Source organism: Ceratosolen solmsi, unplaced genomic scaffold (genome assembly GCF_000503995.2).
Source record: "Ceratosolen solmsi marchali unplaced genomic scaffold, CerSol_1.0 scaffold30, whole genome shotgun sequence".
Taxonomy (NCBI): domain Eukaryota; kingdom Metazoa; phylum Arthropoda; class Insecta; order Hymenoptera; family Agaonidae; genus Ceratosolen; species Ceratosolen solmsi.
The window spans coordinates 8,578,952-8,602,568 of NW_011948421.1; the positions used below are offsets into that span (position 1 = coordinate 8,578,952).

Genomic DNA, 23,617 nt, shown 5'->3' on the forward strand with positions numbered 1-23,617 from the left:
TCCGACTAACAAGGCCGACGAACTGCCCAAGGCTAGACTATAGTGACGTCACTCTAACAATCGGCATAGCAAGAGTGATCAGGTAATCACCGGATCCGCAAGCTTGTCCTAGGATATTTAAGGAGCCGCGCTTGACGCTTTCGCCCTCTTACTAGTTCAATCAAGCATTCATCAAGACAGGATCGTCATTCTACAGATCGGCTCCAGCCCGCATACCGTACAAATCGACTCCACCCCGGACATAAGCTACGCTCTTACGTCTTATTACTACTACAGAGATCGACTCCATCCCGGAAGTAAGTTGCGCTCTTACGTCTTACTAATACTACAGGTATCGGTTTCAGCCGGCACGTAAATTACGTCATCACACGTTCTTACGTCTTACTAATACACGGCTCCTGTCGACTATGTAAGCTGCAACACACTACGAACATACACCGATACGATACGAGTGAATCTCCCACTCCGTCAAGCAGTGACGTCATACGGACATCCTTCCACCACCAGATCACTACAGCGCTTACCCTACGCCAGCGGCTAAGGCGGCCCAACTCGCTGCCCCTACAAGTACGAGTCTCCCACTACTACTATAAAACTAGCAAGGAGAAGGAGAATCAATCTCCAGGCTATCACGAACACTTACAGAATTATCGTCACTAATATTAATTGAAGAAACTTTCATCCATTCATTGTATTATAAATTCATTTCGACATCCATAGATCATTGACTATTATTATATTTAGTATATTCAATAAAGGGAAAGACTCTACACTCACAAGGCAGTATCGAATTATTGCATTGCTCCTTCCACTTGCTAGCAAGCCTCCATTCACCATCACAGGGAGTCTTTTAGTCTGCTCCCAAACAATTTTGGTGGGCATCCTGGAGTAATAATTTTTTAAGTGAAATACCTATTATTGCACTTCAATTAAAAAATACAGCATCTTAGCCCTAATTTCTATGATAGAAACCTTCTTTTTCACAGTTCTTCAATATTAATATTTATTCGGTAGAATTTGTTAGTTTGTTAAATATGCTTTATTAGACATATTCAATGTAAATTTCATTCATGCAACCAGTTCTATGAGATCAAAAATAAATAGGTAATGATCAAATACCTAATGCTTTATTGTTTTTCCATTGTTGAGATAGTCAATTAATATTCTATTACTTAAATAGCATTTCAAATACTTAAGTTGCTATATTACTACGGTAATAATAAAGCATTTGTATTTTATTTGGAAATTTATTTGTATTTATTTCAATACGATAAGTATACCAGTAGTAACGAATATGGAGTATGTTCGAGATTGAAGTACTTTCCAAGAAAATTAATTCTACGAAATTTGTAATCGTTCGAGCTCGCGAAATCGTAAACATTGACTCTGAAATTTCTCGATCATTTTATGATCGAGAGACAAGCAATCAAACCTTTGCTTGCGAATGTCCTGTAAAGTTTATCTAGTTTTCGCATAGCAACGTCGTATTGAATTCTACAAAATTTGTAGAGCCTTGTTTTCCTGGAGTTCTCAAAAGTTCTAAAGCTTTAGTCTCTGACGTCATGCAAGACTTTCGGCATAACAACACCTATGCATTATTGCCAGCTAAGTAATCTGCCGTGTGCATATTTAAAGGAAGCACGCAAGAAGCCTAACTCTCTTAGTGAAACTCTCGCAGTGAAAACGCCATGGCACGGATCACGGTCTGTCTTTGCAGGACCGCCACGGAACGAAAAAGCAATTAAAAAAGATTTAACAGGCTTGTCGGCGCTCATTGTAATAACATCATTCAGCCAAACTTCACAGCTATAAGCTAGTTACAATTTTCAATTCTCAGGTGTGCTATAATTGAAAGCAATCAAGAGTATTGACTGTGTTACAAGATGCTTGGATCATTTTTTCTTGAGTCAACTAAGAGGGGACGCGCTGAACTACAAGGGGCCACCACACTCACGTCACTGTTCTCTGGATGAGGCGCTGCGCCTTCTGCAAAACTACTGTCTTCAGATCCTGTTCTCCGGATGAGACGCTGTGCCTTCTGCAAGACTACTGTCTTCGGATCCTGTTATCCGGATGAGGCGCTGCGTCTTGAATCATTACATTGGCCATTAAGAGGAGATTCGTACTTAAAGTACCATTCATGGCACTGTACAAGAAGTGTCAAGGATTTACGCCTTTGCACTTCTCAGTGTAGTAATTTCCACCAAGCGCACTATACCAAGAGGACCTCAAGATTTACAGCCTCGAATCTCGACTTGCACTGCACGCTATTTTCATATCAAAAACCACTGAGGAGCGGTAATGTCTGAACGATTTTCACCATCAACGTAGAATCATAATTGTGTGTTTGTCATTTAAAACTCAATAAATAGCACAAAAAATTTTAATAAAAATATAATTTACTTTATCGGGAAGATTAGTCTTGTAAGTACTTGTAAATTTAAGAATTGTGATTTTCCAGACTGAGATGCAAATAGTTTCAAGGTTGATATTATTACATCCTTTTTAAGGGTCCAACTCTATAATTTCTATAAAAAAAACTGGGTACAGAATGAACAAGGTGCGAAAATACATTTTCAACGCTTGGATCTAGTATTCAAATTTTATCACAACTCATCATTAAACAATCTAAACATTATCTTGTATTACACTAGACAATGAATAGTCGTATTAGCCATTCAAAATCATAAATACACTACTGTAATGATTTTAAATATTCCAAAAGATTATGTTATTAAGATAATAATGTAAATTTTTTAAATCATCCTTAAAAACATAAATTTACTTTGTCCAGATAAGTATGGATTTTTATTGAAAAAAACTGTTTTTTATAAATATCATACATCCTAGAAACATGTTAAATCGGTATTCTAAAAATTTTAAACCGTGGCAGAATTTAAAACTATCACAACTGTGTATCACGAAACTAAATTATTTGTATCAATTTAAATTAATTAATAATTTTACCGGTATTACTTAACATGTCACGTATTTACTCAAATTCTTAAACTAATTATCGTACTGTATAAAGAGTAATAGATATAGATACTATATAATAATGCTAACACGCCAATTTTGTTTGTGCGCTATAGCAGGTAATTGACAATAGTGTGTCTGATAATTTATTCTACCTAAAAAAAATTGAAAAGAAGTATTACCATTTCTTTAATTTTGACTAATACTATTATTGGATTGGAGAACCTAACATTAAAAATTCAATTCTACAAATTTGTAATGGTTATAGCGCACTGTTACGGATTGCAGCAATTTTACACGGTAAACAAAGTGGAAGAGGTAAAGACACCTGTGGTTATGTCGAAACATTGCGCGCCGAGTCATAAACACGATTCTACGAAATCGGGAAACTTCACTACTCAAATAGTCGAAATTACATTACAATTCCGACTAACAAGGGCCGACGAACTATCCAAGGGTAAATTGTAGTGACGTCACTCTGACAATCAGCATGACAAGAGTGATCCAGAATTCACCGGAATCGCAAGCCTGTACTAGGATATTTAAGGAGACGGACTTGACGCTCTCGCTCTCTTACTAATTCAATCAAGCATTCATCAAAATCGGATCGCCGTCCCACAGATCAAACCCAGCTCAGCGTAAGCCAAGCTCACGGCTTACCACCACACGTAAGCTACGCTATTACACACGTTCTTACGGACCACTAATACACAGCTCCTATCAACCAAGTAAGTAGCAATACTAATAAGTGGTATACGGTACGAGAAATACTCCCACACGTCAAGCAGTGACGTGACACGGATATCCTCCCTCCACTAGACCGCTACAGCATGCATCTCGCTAGCGGCAACGGCATCATCACTGCCCCGCATCAGTGACGTCACACAGGCGCCCCCCACTCAGGCCGCTACAGCTCTTTTCGGCAGCGACAAAGGCGGTACCATCGCTGCCCCTTATCAGCGTGAATATCCCACTACCACTGCGAGTTCATAACTACGAGTAGGAGAATCAAGCACCAAGCTACCAAGAATACACTTACAGGATTTTGTCGCTCATATTAATTGAAGAAACTCTCCTTTATTCATCGTATCATACATTCAATTCGATATCAATAGACCACTGACGATTAATTATATTTATAATATTCAATAAAGGGAAAAATACTACATTCAAAGGCAGTGTTGAATTATTGCATTGTCCCTTCCACTTACCAGCAAGCCTATACCCACCATCACCGGGAGGCTTTTAGTCTGATCCCAGACACGCACAATATCGTAAACGTTGACTACGAAAATTCTCGATAAATTTAAAGCCTTAGCTTGAGAACGTCCTGCAATGTTTACCCATTATCCGCATAGCAACTACGGTACAAGTCTCCTACCGGTAAAAGCTTGCCTTCCAACAACTCGAAAGAAAATTCTGGAAGTCAAATTTGTAACGTCACGCGGGAAACTTCGGTATACTAACAGGAAGTCATTATTGCCAAAATAACAACGCACTCGCATATATTAGGGGCAGCGCGCGTCGAATTCAAGCTGTCTTGTTGAATGAGTCTAGAAAAAATTGTGCGAGTCATATCAGGTGAAGTTCTACGCTTTCTACACGCCTCCGTCAAAAGAGATCTCTGCAAGGTATACTGCTAATAAATAATTACCATTTATTGCCATTGGGCGCAAAATTATTCTCGGTAGGTCTTCAGCGATACTGATTCTCATTTATACCGCTATCGGGCGCCGCCATTTGCCATACACCTTCAGCAAGGATAATTACAATTTTATTGCTACAAGGGCTGCAACTGATCGCGGTACGCCTCCAACGAGACTGGTTTTCAGTCATATCGCAACGGGGTACCGCCATTGCTATGCGTACCCAGTGAGATTAATTCTAATCTCTTCCGCTACGGGGCGCCGCAAGCTGCCACGCGCGTCCAGCGAGCGTAATTTCCGTCATACTGCTACGAGGCGCTACAATACGCTTTCAGCTATACTAGGCTTCACTTGAAGACCCGGTCGAAGCTCTGCATTTCTTCTCTGTCAAGATTTTCTGTCAATTGTTCAGCTGTCAAGACCACTGGACGATCTTAACAAAACTCACTACAACCGATGAATCGTTTGTATAATTGTAATTGAACCTAAAATAAATGTCACGAAAACCAATTGTGCTTATAGTGAATCGATGCATTAACATCTCACTCTCCCCACTTTTCCACCAGTAAAACGGTGGCATGGTCTAATCCAATCACCTTGGTCTCTCAAACGCCGGGTGAGTGAAATTCCGAACAACTATGAACAATTAGTATTTCAATTTTATTAAAAATGTAACAAAATATAACCGAATACTGTAACTAAAGTGCAATAATTGATATACCAGTAGGTGTTGCGCGAAAACAAAAGTAATATGCATCAATTTATTTTATATTGCAAATAATTTGAAGGAATTGTATTTCTTAGTATCCAGCATGATCTGTTATTACTGGCGTGGTTACAAAATAAACGACAGCAATCTGCAAAGAAAAAACTTTATAGATTGACTGTACTAATATTAGGATAAAATTAATCAATAAATTTCTAAAGCATAAATCGATCAAAATAATTGATTTGAAAAAAATAAAGACTGCTGTACTTTATTGAATAGATTATCTAGCAAATTATATCGTTTGACTTCTCTGTAAAAAGTTATTCTAACATATTTTGCATTTAAATTAACTAAAATAAAATTTATTTTATTTAAACAGAACAATTATTCATTTTAATATTAAAAATATTTTCAAAATAAACAAATATTAATTGATTAATTAAATTGCTATATACAACATAAACCTATTTTTAAATAAGAATTCATAATGTGAAGTATAATATAAAAAGTTATATTAGACATTAAAATAATGCAAAACAATTCGTCATGAATATAAAATTAAATTAAAAAAATTGATTTATATAAAATCTTTTGTGTAAGAACATGTCTTTTCTAGAAAATAAAATCATTTTATAGCAAAATATATTATTTTTTTGTTATTTAAAATTGTATTTGAACTTAAGTTTATTTATTGAATTAAAAAAAATACATATATTAAACTTAACTTAATAGTTTGTATTAAACAAAATAATATAATTTTTTATAAAATGGTTTTCTTTTAAAGAAAAGATATTTCTTACAAAAAAGTTTTATTTTTCAATTTACTCAGCATTTTATAATTATCACTTATTATAACTCTTATAGCTTATCAACCACTTTTTGTTCATTTTAAAATAGTTAAAGCAAGGTAATAATACATATTATTATAGAAAAAAAGAAAAAAGCATAAATAAGTTATTTATTTAATTTATTAATTTCTTAAATGAAATTGAAGTTGATGAATACTTACTATGATTAGGAAAATTGTTTTTAAATATAAAAGATTAAAGGTAACCTTAGACATTTAATTTTAAAACTTACTGTATACTGTATTTTCATATAGATACAATTAGAAGTTGATATGTCCAATGGTTAAATAAATAATTTGAAAATTTTCTGTATTTTCTTTTAAAGCATCGAAAATCAAATATTTCAATATATATATTACTTTAATTTTTAACATTTATTACGAAACTTGGACATGGGTACATAGGCCTTCATTTTGAAAATGAAAATGAAATTTTTAAAAATCTAAAAATGGCAAATGTTAGGTAACTTTTTATATAATAAAATGACCATAATCTTAATTGTGCATTTGATTTAATAAGAGTTTAATTCATAAATACAATATAAATTAAATCCAAAAAAAGTTTAATTTCAATGCTTATAATTTCAAATTTTTCATTAAATATTATATAAAATTATTTATAATTGTTTTTATTTCATATTACTAACATATAAATTTTAAAAAATTTTTATTTATTGACAAATAAATGATATTAAAGTACGTGTAAAATTATACACGATTACATATATAGTACTGACAATTTTTCTATGCTTCTTATAACATATAAATTGGAATCTTTATCAATTTTTTCTTATATTTTATATAACAAGTTTAGTTTTTTAAAAATGTTAATCCAAAACTTTAAATCTTTTGAAACTCTTTTATTTTTTTATTTATCACAAAATAATGATAGTAATGATTCAAGATTTTATCATTATTTAATCACTTTCTCTTGTAGATTTATTATTTTTAAGGATGTTTTCAAATGATGTGCTCATCCTCTATTATTTTAGTTTAAAAAATTAATATCTTCATTATTATTACCTAGGAATAAAAATACATATACAATTTAATTTTTTAAAGATATTTAAAAAATAGAGTTAAATATTTTAATTTTTTTTTTAATTAAAAAAAAATTAAATCAATTGTTTACTTAAAAATTTTTGTGATCAATAAAAATTAATTTATATTATTTATATTACAATAAATACAAATAAAAAGGTTACAAATAAAATGGTATAACAGTAAAATTATGTTTTTACATAATTTTGTAGTTTCTACCTAATTAATATGTTAATTAATATGTTGGAAATTCAATTAGAATGTTAAAACATCTTAAGGTGAAAATATTTTTAACTTGAAAAATACAAAAGTGTAAAATATAATTAATAAATTAATATACAAGTTTTAGGTTCATTTACAATGATAAAAATATTTTATTTGATTTTATAACCAAATTAATTAGTCTTATTATTATAAATAAAAATATTAACACTTAAAATTTTATTAGCAAAAGTAGTTTAAATTATACTGATTAAAATTTAATAATATATAGAGTTCAGTTTATTAAGTGAAAATTCATTTTATTGCACTTCAATTTACAGAATTAATTAAATAATGGTGAATATATAATTAAAAAAACTTAAATTGCTTAAATATTCATTAGACATTAAATAAACTAATTATATAATTTATTTTTTTATAATAAAATAAATATAAATAATTACTTAATAGTAATGCTAATTATTTGATAAAAATATTTTGAATATGTGTAAAAAATAAAATTGACTTCAAATAGGTTTCCATATATAAATCACTAATTACAAAATAGAAAAGATTTAAAAATAGTGTCAACAATTAACTTAAAAATAAGGATCTGAATTTCATAAATTAAATTGTAATTGTATACCTGTAATAATGTTTTATATAAATTTTTTATTTAAAGAAAATTTTGGAATATTGCTTTTTAGTTAAAATTTATATTTATAGTATGCAACAAATCACATATACACAAATAATGTAAATGTAAAAAGAATAATTTTCACTTGTTCAATTTTATGTAAATTCAAACTTGTATTTTATGTCATATTTTTTATCATAACTATATCTTTAGTTTATTTGTATATAAATTAAACAAAAAGCGCAGGGAAAAATATAAAATTATACGATGCAAATATATCAAAAAATCAACAATAGAAATAATTAATGTTTAAATACCTTAATATTTGTAATTATTTGTTAAGCCGTCAATTTTGAAAATATCGTGGAAATTCTAAAACAAACGACAGTTTTATTTAAAAGATGTTCGTTACCGATAAACAGTCTAAACTTTAATAGAGATAGTGAACTAACCACATCATTGCTTAACTATCTTGTTCATCAAGTTAATCATCGTATGAATTTTCAGTGTTTTTCTGGTCGATTTTATACATAATGGCGTGACATAGGGGACATCTGTCTTGCATATAAAGCCATTTACGTAGACAGATTCCGTGGAAGAAATGATTGCATTTTGTGATTTTGGCAGATTCCATCTCTTGATAGCAAATGGCACAAACATCCGCGTGCTCACGCAGTTGTACCTTGTTTGCTTCCGGTAATGAGTTGATTTTGTTTATTGCATGGCGGCGCTTTATAAATACACTCCAGCCAGCTTTTGCTTCACACCATAAATTAAAGTAAGCATGAACACACATCATAAGGGCACGAATGGTACCACCAGCCTCAAAGACTAAAATCCAAAAGCCATTAAAGAAAAGAATAACACTAAATCCAAACTCGATTGTGTTTCCAAAGGATCTGTAGTAAAAATATAATCTACTAAATGTATAAATAAAGAAAAATTGTTTTATTGAATATTATTGAATGACTTTGTAACTTGCAACTCATTTCAATTATTAAACGTAAATACGTCTATTATGATTATAAATATTTTATATTTAAATGCTTACTTTTATCTACATAAATTTTATTTTATTAAATATTTCATAAATAAATTCTTTTAAATTAATTAATAAATAACGTTATAAATATGTAAAATTAAATTTAGGAGTATGAAAAAATTGAAATATTAACACTTTTTAATGAAAAATAAAATATTGAAAAACTTAAAAAATAAATAATATAATTTCAGCATTAAATAAAGTTATTTTATTTAGTCAAATTTTTCATTGATTTTTTATTTTACTATATTAACGATAATTTTCTGTAGCTGTTCAATGATTATTTTGGTTTATTTATAATGAAAGCAATCTATTAACTAGCATAAAAGAAATTTGTTGAAAATGTTTTTTAGAACAATTGTAAAAACAATTTATAAAACAACTTGTTTGCTACGGTATTGTGTTTGATGAAATGAGTTAATTTAAAATGAATATAATATTGTTAATAATGATTGTGTAAAAATGTGAAAAAAAAGTGAAAATGAAATGAATATAAAATTTAAAAAAATAATAATATGAAAATAATATTTAAAAAAAATAATAATTTATAATAAAAATAAAATTAACAAAAAATAATATGGAAATATTAAAAAAAAATTAATAATTTAAAATAAAAATAAAATAATAAAAATCAGTACTATTAATTAATATTAGTGTTTAATCATCGAATTTACAATTAATTAATCTTAAGAAATTACAACTTGAAAGCAAATCAAATATATTTCTTTAAAGTGTTTTCGTTTTTTAATTATAAAATACAGACAGAAAATAACTAAAATTTAATTTAGAACATAGATTGTAATCAGAAAAAGGCGTTTAAAAATGCTACATTTTTATAATTACAAACTGTTGTTTAGTAATTAACTGCATTAAAAAAAAAACTATTAAATTTAACTTTAAAAATTCATGAGTACATTTTAAAAAATTTATACCAAAATTTTTATCAGAAATTATAATGCAACGCAATAGAGTATTTTAAAAATAACGATTTAATAACCACGAAACAAGATTTTTCTAATATTAAAAGTACACTTTATATAAAACCTACATTTTTATTAAATTATTTTAAAATAAAACGAATTACATTAACTATGTAAATATCTGCTTTATTGATTTCGAATTTTTTTCAATGTAAAGTATTGTTAAAACAATGTTAATATAAACAATTTTATAAACCTAATTTTGATAGAAAAAAGTTATCCTCGTATATCAAGATTTTAATGATCAAACCTTTTTATTACATAAATTTTCTATTAAAAATATAAATACGCTTAGAAAGATGCATATAATGGCTCAAATAAACGAATATCAAAATTATTTTGTTGATAAACATACAGCAAATTGTTGGAATCAAAATTCATTAATAGCTAATGCAGTAACTGTCTATTTAATTATTTTTAAAATAAATTATTGATCAATAAGCGGAATCAATATGAATGTACAGATTTATACTAGCAACATAAAAATGTCTAAAAATACACTGATACTGAATAATTAGATCAAATTTTGTAAAATATAATATATAACTAATATCACTGTATAACATAATTATTAAATATAAAATCAGTTACAAAAATATCAAAAAGCTAATATATTAGGTCTAAGAAAAGCAAAGGCAGATTTTAGTAGAAGTAAACAATCTATCTAATCTGGATTAGATTCAATTTACAATAATATGTTTAAAAGTTATGGTTAATACTATTAACCATAAAATATAATGTCATTGTTATTAGCCATTTAATATAACAAATTATTTATATTACAGTATCGTAAAATTTTTGTTAAGCAATATAAAAAGTATGCAAGATTTAAGATTTAAGATTGCAGTTAAAAATCGAGTTCAATTAATTTAAAAAAAAAGTTTAACATTAATTAACAGTATTGTTTAATTATATTAATTATAAATTAATCTTTAAAAGAATCGGTTTTGCATACATAGATACTCATCCTTTTAAAAATTATATCATATCGACTCGATCATTGTTATTATATTTTCTTATTTTATTATATTCTTAACTTTAATATTAAAAATTTTATATAAATTGAGGTATTTCATATTTGAATAATAATAGTTTAATTAAAAATAATTAAAAAACAGTCTATCGTTTGTAAAGAACATGGTCCTTGAATTCTTAATATTATATTATGTTATGGTTAAAACAATTAAATATAACTGACATAGAACAACTGAATAATGAAATAACTTTTTTAAATCAAACAGCCAACTATTTTAAGATGATCACATTATTTATTGCGATTGATTTTGAATGAACGTTAATACTTTGTTATTAGTTTCAATTGATAGTCTATTATATAAAACATTAAAATTAATATTATTTTATGAAAATTTTTATTTTACATATATTTACCTTTATATATATTTACCTTTACGTTGGCGAAATATTTATATGATTAAGGAGCAGAAAAGTATACGTTTATAATGTCCCTTATATTCTGGTACTTTTACTGTTTAATAAAAATTTTAATACAATTTAAGCCTATACTAAAATATCGTTGGTTAAACATCAAATCTTTAAATAAATGAATTATATAATTTTTAAATTTTGCGATGTGATGCTGTCAAATGCAAAAAAAAACAAAATAAATTTATATTAATTTTATTTTTTGAGTTTGAAATTCCAAAAATAAATACATATTTATTTTTATTATTATTCGATATTAAGATATATATTTTTTGTGCGAATTAACTTTAGAAATAAAAATTGTAAGTTTTATGTATCAAGAATAAAAATAAAAAAATAATAGACCAGAAAAGATATGTAATAAATTGTAAGAACATAAATATATGTAGTGAAATAACTAAGTAATTAAAATTAACACACTTGAATGGAAATAATTATATAAATTGGAATAAATAATTATAAAACTATTAAAATTTTAAATTAAAAATCTAGTTATATCATGAAAACAGTAAAGCTATACATATAAATTTGAATAAAAGGTTTTTTAAAAAACTAATAAGGGATGATATATAGTGGATAGTATTAATTAATTGATTAAAGAAAGCCATAGTTATAATTATATAGTTAGAATTATAGTCGATAATTATAAGTAAATAAGAAACGCAATAATCTTTATTCAACTAGATATAAAAAGCAAGTATAGAAAAAATATATATATTAAATATATATATCTTTTCATTATACTTGCATTTAAATAACGAAAAGATAAACTATGGATAATGGAAAAAAGATAAATGGAATTTCTATAATAAATGAAATATATCGACTAATAATAGAAAGAAATAGTTTAAAAATTATTTTTACAATATGAACTACATAAAATTCAATTAAAATTTTTTTTTTATTTTATTAAACCATATATTACCATAATTATATTGTCGACAACTGTATTTTAGTATTCTGTAAATACTCCTGGATTAAATTCAATATTCTATGAATGAAATTTGCTTCATTGGCAGTAAATATTATTAAATAGCTAGTTAATTAATTAATAACAATTATTGTATATACTTTAAATAATACTTTAGAAATAATTAAACCAATAGAAATACATTAAACGATAGCAATAGTAAATTTTGATTATTTCATTTTTTATAAACAAAATAATGTTTTTATCTGCACAATGCAAATAACACTTTACTCTAAATATTTCTTACTTTGCATAAAAACCTTTAATTTTAAATAAAATTCGATATGTTGACAATTTAAAAATAAATAGTTTTCACGTTTTTTAAATAAAAAAATGTTTTTAATCTTGAAAAAATGATTGTTTAAAATTTTAAGTAATAATTTGGCTTTATTTAATACTTGAACTTAAGTTTATCAAATACAAGTACACATTGCTTTTGAAATGATTCACTTTTAAATATAATAAAAAATAAAATACTTTCCTAACTTACCTGATAATGTAAACCCAATCGTCCAGTTCATCCCAAAAGTTTTTACAGTAGGCATCATAAAGGAAAAGAGAATAAATCGCCAATGAAACTAGGACTTTAATCACAACTTCTATGCTGAAAACAGTTACAGCTAGAAGCCACGTACTAATTGTATAATGTGACCATAAAAACGTAAGCAACCAGACTGGGAAGACAATGAGGAAAACACATACAATTAATGCTCTTACGTGCTTGTGAAACGCAGGATTATGCGAAGCACTCAGTGACATTAAGCGAGGATTGACAATATTATGAATAAAATGCAAAACAGCAGTGAATAAGAGACATAAATTCCGGCACAATCTTAATAATCTAATTTCTTTATTAAGTGACGTTAAACCTGTCTGCAAAGCTAGTATATAGAATAACATTGCTGATACGGTTCCAATATTTTTTTCATCCTCGTTGTCAAGTAGCAAGATCCACTGAAAAAAACTACCTATGTAGTGGCATATGAATGAAATAATACTTGTCATGCCTAATACAGCTGTTAATGTCTCACAACCATTTATCATCAAAGTTTTTATTATAACATAGTAATTTAAATGTTCCTCATCATTATTACTGTTCATAATTTGGATCACTTGTTCTGTTACACGAAGAATCCAAAATGTTCGTAAGACAGAAGGCACCCGAAGACGCGTCCATTGCATTTCAGCAAATGCTGATAAACCGTAATTCGAAATAAAGATTTGCCCAAATTGATAACCGCTGTATACCGTTTTCCATATATTATGGCGATTGTAAAAAAGTTGGAAAGCACAAATACCCAAAGGTATGAAACGAAAAGATGATTCTGAAAATATAAAGCCCAATGTAACTATAAATTGAAGCATTGTATATTGCTGTCCAAAACGGATGTAACAAAATAATTGAGCAAGAACATATTGTAAACCACGATTTTGTATGATTACTAAGTCTGGCCAGTTTGACAATAACTTTGTAAATTGAAGTTTGAAGAGTTCATTTAATACAGTACTTCCATTTTCCTTAGAGTTCAGATACATTGTAATAGTATCAGTAATTCTTGTGTTTGACCAATAAGATACATATACAATTCCCACAGATATAAGATAAAGGTAAACAATTATAAGATGTTTTGTCCACAGCATAAAAGTACATATAGCAGCTATACAACCTGTTAAATATACAGAACAGTTATTGATACAAGCTTTATATATTAGTGATACGAATGTATATATTTAGGCTCTTTAAATATTTCTTGTAAATAAATAGTAATTAAATAATGAATTAAAATATGACACTGATTAAAAATTTATTTATGCATTAGAATTTTCTATAAAAAACTATAAAATATCGTAATTATATAAATTATTATAATTAAACAATTCTTAGATTTTTTACAAAATGTAAGTAACTAATTCATAATAATAATTTAATGTATGAAAGGAAAATATATAAAATTTTAATAAAAGCATTGATTACATTTTCAAATTGAATATATAATTTTTCCAGCATTATAGCACACAAATAATGTCTTTTATTTTCTAATATCCAATATTTAAAGCTGAATTATAGAAATATATCAGTAATTTAATAAATTAAAAAAAAAAATTTATTAAATTCTTTATATTTAAAAATATTGTATAATGATAAATAGGGGAAAACATTGATATATGTATAAAATATTCTTTAATCTTTTAATCTACAATAATATGATTATATATAATAGTCTAATCTAAGATTTTATTTCTTATAGATTAGGTTCGACGAATTTAATACATCTTAAATACATGTCTATATAAAATTATAGTTAACAAAAGTTAAACAAATATATGTAATCTGAACTACAAAATAATTAAAGGTTCTTGAAAACAAATAATAATTAAAGTTAAAAACTGCATCTAATAAGATATTTAATTTAGTAATCACATACTTTCTTATAAATATCAATATAAAAATTTTAAAAATACAATGATTGAAAATATTTTCTAATAAATAAGATAAAATATTTATTTTAGTCAAATATATAACTATAGGCAGAGTTGAAAATTAAAATATTAATGATTTATAATAAAAATGATAATTAAGAATTATATCTTTACATAAAAATTCAAATTCAAATGACATACTATCAATAATTCATATAATTTTCGTAGTCTAGCAAAATTTAATTATATTGATTTTTTTATTTTTTAAATACTTTTTATGGTCCTGTATAAAATAAATAAGAACTGTCTCTGAATATTAAAATATATGCTAAAATTTTTTATTACACTACAAGACTACAAAATGTTACACTAAAAAAAGAATGTACTAAATAAAACGATTGTTTTGATCTATGAAAATTACAAATTATGAATGATAATTGGCTTACATATTTAATTTAATTTATAAACATAATTTTTTGTTGTTTTTTATATTATTGTTTTTTTTTATTAATTAAATGTTCTAATTAAACATCATTTAAATTATTATAATTGAAGCATGCAAATAATTTTCACACTGTATTAATTGATAAAATTAGAAAATTTCATTATGCTTACAATTTAATTAACAAAAGCTAAATTCTATTAAAAGAAAATACTTGATACATTCTATAAGGTTTAACATTATCTTAAAATAATATTTTATTATATATATGAACATATGCAAACATATATATATATGTTGTGTGTGGATGTGTGTATGTAAAATATTTATTAATACACTATTTCTTGTTGATCACTGAAAATTTCAAATGGGCAGAAGCAAAATATTATGATTTGTATTCATATTTTTAAAATAAAAAGAATTTTAAGATAATCATCAAAATTAAAACTGGTTACTATATTTATTATCTATATAGTGAGGTTAAACCACAGTAAGAACTGTCTTACCCAAACAACAAGCTAAGAATTTCAATGCAGTCATCAGATAAGTTTGGTATAAATAAACCAAGTACGGTGATAATATACTCTGCATACCAGTCCAACTGTGAGCACTAAAGTCTAAATTTATAGTCATGGATACTATTGAATCTAGGGCACTATTGGTTTCAACCATTTTGAAACCTAACTCAGTATTATTATAGACTACAGATTCCTCTGCTAATCCAAAACCAATTCTGAGTAATTCATCAATGACAAAGATAGGTGGTACTCTCATTATTATGTTAGCAAAATTGAATATCTTTTCTCTTATCCACATCTCCATGATTTAATATCAAATATCTTCCACAAATTTTTAAAATCCAGTATTACCGGAGTATTCTGTTCAACTCAAGGAAATGTCATAGGCAGATACTAAAAAAATTTTAATTTAACTAGCAAATATATTTTATTATTAGTATTTTCTTCTAAATTTTAAAATACTAAAACATTTGGCAACTATATTAACTCATATATTAAATGAAAACTGTATACTGAAAGTTAATATAATGACTTCAAATTTATATTTTACAAAAAATTATATAGTGATTAAAAAATAAATTTATTAAAAAATGAAATTAGTAACATAAATTTTGGAACTGAAGCATGCATGAAACGTTATCTTATTACACACTTTTCATGTTAATGTATTATACGTTTCGTACAAACCAATTGTACACAAATGTCAAACAGTATAAGATTTTCGAAGTATTTAATTTTACACATGGTAGTCGTATATTAGTATATTATCATTTTTGGTAAAACATTGACAAAAAATAAAAAATGTATGACCACCTTTACCAGTTGCACAAAACAGAAAAACAGTTAAACGGGTGCCTAAATATGGTAAAAATATGAATTTATTAATTGACGAAGCGGTTGTATGTGACAACGAAATAAAGAATATATTGTAGAGAAATATCCTAGAGGTTATGATAGGCATTACAAATTTTTATTATACATATGTATACATATATATATATATATATATATATATATAATGTGATATATGAAGATACTTGATAGATATTAATAATGAAATGCATTAAATTTAATTAGATATAAGATTAATTATAATAACGAGAAAATAAAAGAACGAACAACGAATTGTAACGCTATACTTTTATTTTACTTCATGTGTGCAGCATAATATATACAGTTTTTCATTTAAGAAATAGTTATCGCAGTTCAATAAATATATTGTACACATGCACACCCTTTTCATATAAATAATCGTATGTAATTAATATATATTTTTCTGTTGATTTGTTAGATAATCGTTATAATATTATATATTTTCAACTTTTAATTATTAATATTCCATTAATCTCATAATATATTACTTTAATGATGAAAATATAAAAATTAAAATAAATGTAAAAATAAATTTTATAAATGTCACATAAAATATACTCCCATAAAAGGCAATAATTTATATTTTCTGTTTTCTTTTATCCAGTTTATGGTTAAAGTAAACTATTTTTATATTAAAGAATGAGAAAATGAAATAATTTTTAAGCCTTTTTATTTTAAACGAAGTTACATTCTATTAAAAATTTATAAAATGAAATATATCTTTAATTACTTTACAATTAAATACACAATTTAATCAATATTAAATATAATATAAAAGAATAAATAGTATTAGAAAATTAACTTTAGTAGCTTTTATTCTTAAATAAGAGTTTTTCTTTTGATACTTCTAATAAGAAAACACAGGTACCAAATTACAGTAAAATAAGAGAACATATTGTAGTGGTAAATATAATAACACCCATAAGTGAAAATATAGTATTTTGCTAACATGTCGATTTATATACACTTATATTTTTTCAAATTTGATGTACTAATTTATATAATATATACATTCTCAATTATACATGGACACATATTTCAAAGTAATAAAATTTATCTCATTGCAACCTATCTGCAAAAATAATATTTGATTTTTGCTATTAATTAGTTATTTATAGACTTTTCTTCCATAGAATACTAAAAATTGAAATCATAAAATAACTAAATTTAAGTAAACTGATGTATAATTATTTTGATACTGCAAAAAAAAAATAAAGACGATGGACTAGAAAGAAAATATACAAAAATAACAGCATTAATGATGAAAAAAAAATTAATAAAAAATAAAATAAGAAGATTGAAAAAAACAGAAGAAGAAATATTAGTAAATCATCAAGAAATAAAATGACAAATAAGGCTATAAAAAAAATTAAAACTACCTTGAAGAGCAAGAGGAAAAAGAAAAAGTAAAAAAGTATATAATTAAGCACAAATAATTAGTACTGGTGAAAGTAAAATACTTACTTTTTAATGCTAGAAAGGAGAAACCATATCAAAACATAGAAGAAGTAATTCAAGTAAATCTTAATAATAATCATAACTTATAAACAATTATAATGAACACAAAAGAATAAGAAAACAAGCCAGAATAAGCTTGGGATGAAAGAAGAGAGGAATAGAAAGGAACATCTAGTTCCAAAATAATTAAAATGGGATCAAGAATATTACGAACATGTCAGCATTAACAACTTATACCATAATACTTATAATCAATTATAAATATAATTACTAAGTATGCTTGAAACTAATTCTTACAAATTACATTTGATTTAATCATACGCTTTGACACTTCGGTATACTTAACTTTAGGAATGAAATTGACATTCATTTTTATTGCTTTATATCCATGATAATAGACTATTTACTATGGTGACAACTAAATCTTAATTATTATAATTTGCTTTTAATCAAAACATTTCAATAAATAATTTTGAAAAAACTTTGTCATTACAGTATCACATTGAACTTTCTTAGTGCTTTATACATAATTAAGGAAAGATAGAACATAATTTCTACATTTATATTGAATTATTTTCTATGTTTCATATATTGAGAAGCAATAATACATTTTTCAAATATAGTGCTGATGAATTACACTTTTTATAATGTCTATAATATTAATTTAAACTCATAAATTATTTAAAATTAATCAAAATCATCTCGATCATTTTTTACTAACAATGAAAATGTGAATTAGTATTATATTATTTAAACAATATAATAAAATATATTTCCAAATAGATTTTTTTATTTACTATACTTAAAATTATTAAGCAGCCTATGACTGGTACTATTAAATTCATTAATTATTATATTTGTAAAACTAAATAGTATGGATTGTATGTATATATATATATATATATGCGGGCGTGTGTGTGTGTAATAAATGATTTATTATTGTTATATATTAATATTGAATAATATTTTAATGATTTTATTTATATTTGATACATCCAATAAATATAAAGTGGATTATTACATAAGAATATGTAACATTTTTATTACTTTTCAAAATGTATTTAAAATTTAGTGCAACTAATAATATCGGATTTGAAATACAAAATATCATGAACAATCAAGAATTGTAGACCTCCATTGCATATATTCTCCGTTATATCCATTGTATGCATTCTTTTTTTATTAATGATGGTTTCTAAATTTAAATAGCGAAATGCCGTTTTTAACTTCTTATGACTTTGAAAATTATATATTTGCTATTTCACAGAATGAATGGTTTAGTATTAAGCGTATTAAAAAATAGTTTCTGTAAATTATTTATATAGTTTTTATCATTCAAAACGTCTTAAAAAGTGTAATTAAAAAATTCAAAAAATACAAATATCATATTTATGATTTTCTTAATATGAAATTTTAACTCATTATACACAGTTTTGAAAAGCAAATATAATTAAAATATAATAGTTCTATGAATTATATTTTTATTATATCTAAATATTGTTAATTATTAATATTATTAGTAATAAATTCAATATTTAAAAAGTATATAGAAATGGATAAATAAAACTAACAATACATATAATTGACTAGATACAATATTAAATCATGTTTTAAAAATCAAATGATTTTTTTTAATTAATAAAAATTTTAATTATTATAAATCTTTGAAATTTATATTATAAAAATATTAGCTAAATATTATTAAAAAAAACGAGTTTCAAAGTAAAAAATCCAATCATGACTATAATTAAATATATTTATAATTAATATTAATATTTTATATATCTTTCACAACTAATTTGAAAACTAAATAAAATTTTATTCATCATTTTTCATATTAAATGTTTTTATTATAAATATTGTAATTTACTATAGTTCTAAGAATTATGAAATGTTAAAAAATTTGTCTAATTCAAAGCATTTACCTATTAGTAGTATATAAAACAAAAAATAGAATATGAAAAACATATTGTATGTATGTGTATATCTTCACCTCGGTTGATGCAATGCACATACAATTAGTATTATTTTGTTTGACAATATAAAATTCAAAAAAATTTTTGAATATGTAATTTGAAAATACTCACCCAACTGCTTTTTTGATAGTGCCTTAATTTCCGTGATTTTCTAATAAAAAATATTCAATCGTTCTTTTGTCATCACAAAGAAACTCTTTCATCACTTAAATTTTGATATGTAGCTACAGACTAATTAAGCACTTCTGATTGCCTTAGGTAACAATATTATTTGTAAAAGTTGTAATTTTTTAAAGTCGAATTTGGAAAAAAGGAATAAGTGAAGATGTATCAAATTTATCAAGTTCTGTTTTAATAAATAAACACTATTAATAAATCATCTTAAATAATTTATTCCAATTATATTAAACATTAATGTTTAAATTTATTATTACTTTCAATAAAAAAAAGTTACAAAGAGCTATTTATTATTAATTTTAGTATAGCCGTGAATGTGTTTTACCGCATCATTTTTTTTATAATATTATCAATCCTATTTTATAATATTATCAATACTATCTGTTTCATAAGTTCCGTATATTTTTTAACAGTTTTATACTATACGAAGTTATGTAGTTGTACTTTGCTAAAAGATGAATTGCATGAATATATATGAACAAATATAATATAAAAAACATTTATTCTAATAGATATATTAATATATCACATTAAAATATTGCCTAAATTTCATATGAATTGTAAAAAGTATGGTCACACTTACAAATAAATATATATTTACAAAGTATAATACAATCTACATCATTTTGAAGAAATTCAAATAAAAATAAGACTTTTCATAGTCATTACATCACACACCCGAGAAAGTATAAATATAAATAATTACCATCATAAATACAAATCACTTAAATGAATTAATATTATAAATAACAGAATTGTTAGAGACAGTTTGGAAAAGAAGTAAATTTGGAATAAATAAAGTATTATTTTTTTTTATAAAAAAGGATTTTTTTAAATAATAGATTCTTACTCTTTTAACCCTTATTAAGTTTTCTAACATTTCATGATTATGCATTTATTTCATCTGTAATAAATATGGAACAACAACGTTGTTTTTCAGTTGTTATAAAATTATCAAGGAACAAGTAAAAAGAATAGTGAATGGTTATCATGTACGGTTTTTCTGAATCTATAACTATTATTTTATTAAAAAAATATCTTTTTGTGTTCATTTATTATTTTTAATATGAATGTTATTATGCTTGTTTACGGTGAGTGTTCATCTTTTTTTATAAAAATTTATACTTCGTTTTGATATGTATAAGAAACATATTGCATGTATTAACTTCGTGGCCCAAAAATTATAATTTTAATAAATTTTATTTAATTATTTATTTATATATTTATTTCAATCAAAATACATTTATAAAAAATGATGCTACTGACATAAGGCGAAACAGTTATTATAGTTTTTTTCATTTTTCAATATAAGCGTTTATTGAACATACTTGTATTTGAGCTCTTATATAAAATATTTGAAACCGTATTTGACTAAAAAATGTATATCTCTATGTAATACATATTTATTTAAAAATTGTATTAAATCTTTTAATTTCATATTTAAGAAATTTAAAAGCTAATTTATCTGAAACAATAAAAACTGAAGCAAATTAAATAAATCATTATCTTATTCTTGAGTTTATCTAATTCATGTCTTTATAACTATATATTATGCAATTATTTAGTTTTTTCTAACCTTATTGTTTTTCTAACGTTATTATATGTTTATTCTTTGTTAAAAATTTATACAAATATATTAAATTAAGTAAAAATTTGAATTATTAAATTGAGATGAAAAAATATATTTCAATAAATATTATATATTAACAGTATAAACGGTAATAACAGTAATTTATATGCTTCTAGTTTTTTTTACAATATTTAAAATAAAAATTTAGTTAAACATCGCTTAATAATAAAAGACCATAATTTAAGTAGATAAAATATTAAGTATTAATTAAATTGAAAATAATATGAAAAGATATATGATGCAATTATCTTACATTGGAAGTCAATATAGAGGTTCACAAAAACATATATATAATAATATGGTGGATAGTGATTCTATTCAAGGTAAAATAGAAAATATTTTATTAAAATCAGAACCAAAATTTGAAAATAAACCAAAATTAGTAATGGCTGGAAGAACAGATGCTGGTGTACATGCTTTATGTACTACAGCACATGTTGATTTAGTATTTCCAAAGTCTGAAACTATAAATTATAATAAACATAATTTTGTTAAAAATATAAATAGGGATTTAATAAAAAAAGGTCACTATATAAATATACTTAATTTTCATGAAGTAAGCCGGAAATTTCATGCAAGATTTTCAGCAAAATCTAGAACATATTTATACAGATTTGTTATTCCAAAATATAATTTAAAAATAGAACCAATTGCAGAATTACAAAGAAGTGCAATTGTATATAATCGTGATACAAAATTTGATTTTAATCAGATGAAGAAAGGTGTAAATTTATTTGCAGGTAAAAAGGATTTTAATTCATTTGCCACTGCAATTACAAACAAGATCAATAATGAACAGCATTATAAACGTTTTGTTAAAACAATGAACTTATCTTTGGAAGAGGCAAAACCCTTAATAACATTAGACGGAATTTCAAAAAACTTTTCATATTGGAACTTTATTTTTACTTCAAAATCCTTTTTATATAACCAAATAAGACGAATTGTTGGATGTTTGTTTGCTTTAGGATTTCATAAAATTTCAGAAGAGGATATAATAAATATGTTACAAGTACCATCTCATAAAAATTGGAATCCACATGTACAATTAGCTCCTCCATATGGACTTTATCTTTTGAAAGTAAATTATGATAATACTGATATTCAGGATATTTCTATTTTAAAATGAATTTTTAGCATGATTATAATAACTTGTAATTAAATAAAATAAAAAAATATAAATATAATTGAAAATGAAATTACATTTTTGGTTATTTATTAATAAAATTAATTAGATTTAAAAATAGTCAATATTTATTTTAATGTTTTATTTTTCTTACAGCAATATTATTTTAATTGTTTCTATCAGAACTTAAGTATAAATTTATTATATTTTTATAGCAAGTACTTATATATATACCATTTCTTACTTATGCTTGTGATACTTAAATTCTTTTACATCCTACAAATGTCGTTCTTTTATATCCTACAAATAAAATATTACTAAATATATCCAATTAATCAATGAATTACACGTCATCTTGAAAATTATAAAAATATATTTAAATTTATTATATATGTATGTATAATATTTTATATCTTATCAATTATTTTGAAGTTTATATAAAAGTTGATTTTACAATTTGAAATGTAATTATAATTTTATAATTTAAAATGTAATTAATATTCT

The 23,617-nt window shown here is 24.6% G+C and overlaps 2 protein-coding genes across 2 annotated transcripts; one reads left to right on the top strand and one right to left on the bottom strand.

Moving 5' to 3' along the window:
* Positions 1–8,393: 8,393 nt before the first annotated feature.
* Trc8 (TRC8 ring finger protein) lies at positions 8,394–16,607 on the bottom strand. The gene is made up of 5 exons (XM_011498786.1): positions 16,526–16,607; positions 15,862–16,266; positions 12,983–14,159; positions 8,510–8,956; positions 8,394–8,429 (listed from the first exon to the last, which is right to left on the bottom strand). Exons 2-4 carry the CDS (start codon positions 16,175–16,177, stop codon positions 8,542–8,544), a joined length of 1,908 nt encoding a protein of 635 aa, XP_011497088.1. The 5' UTR covers positions 16,178–16,266; positions 16,526–16,607; the 3' UTR covers positions 8,394–8,429; positions 8,510–8,541.
* Positions 16,608–22,166: 5,559 nt separating this feature from the next.
* Positions 22,167–23,116, top strand: LOC105361716 (uncharacterized). Its single transcript, XM_011498968.1, has 3 exons — positions 22,167–22,452; positions 22,600–22,727; positions 22,956–23,116. The coding sequence occupies exons 1-3, from the start codon at positions 22,211–22,213 to the stop codon at positions 23,114–23,116; spliced, it is 531 nt and encodes a 176-aa protein (XP_011497270.1). The 5' UTR covers positions 22,167–22,210.
* The last annotated feature ends 501 nt before the right edge of the window (positions 23,117–23,617 follow it).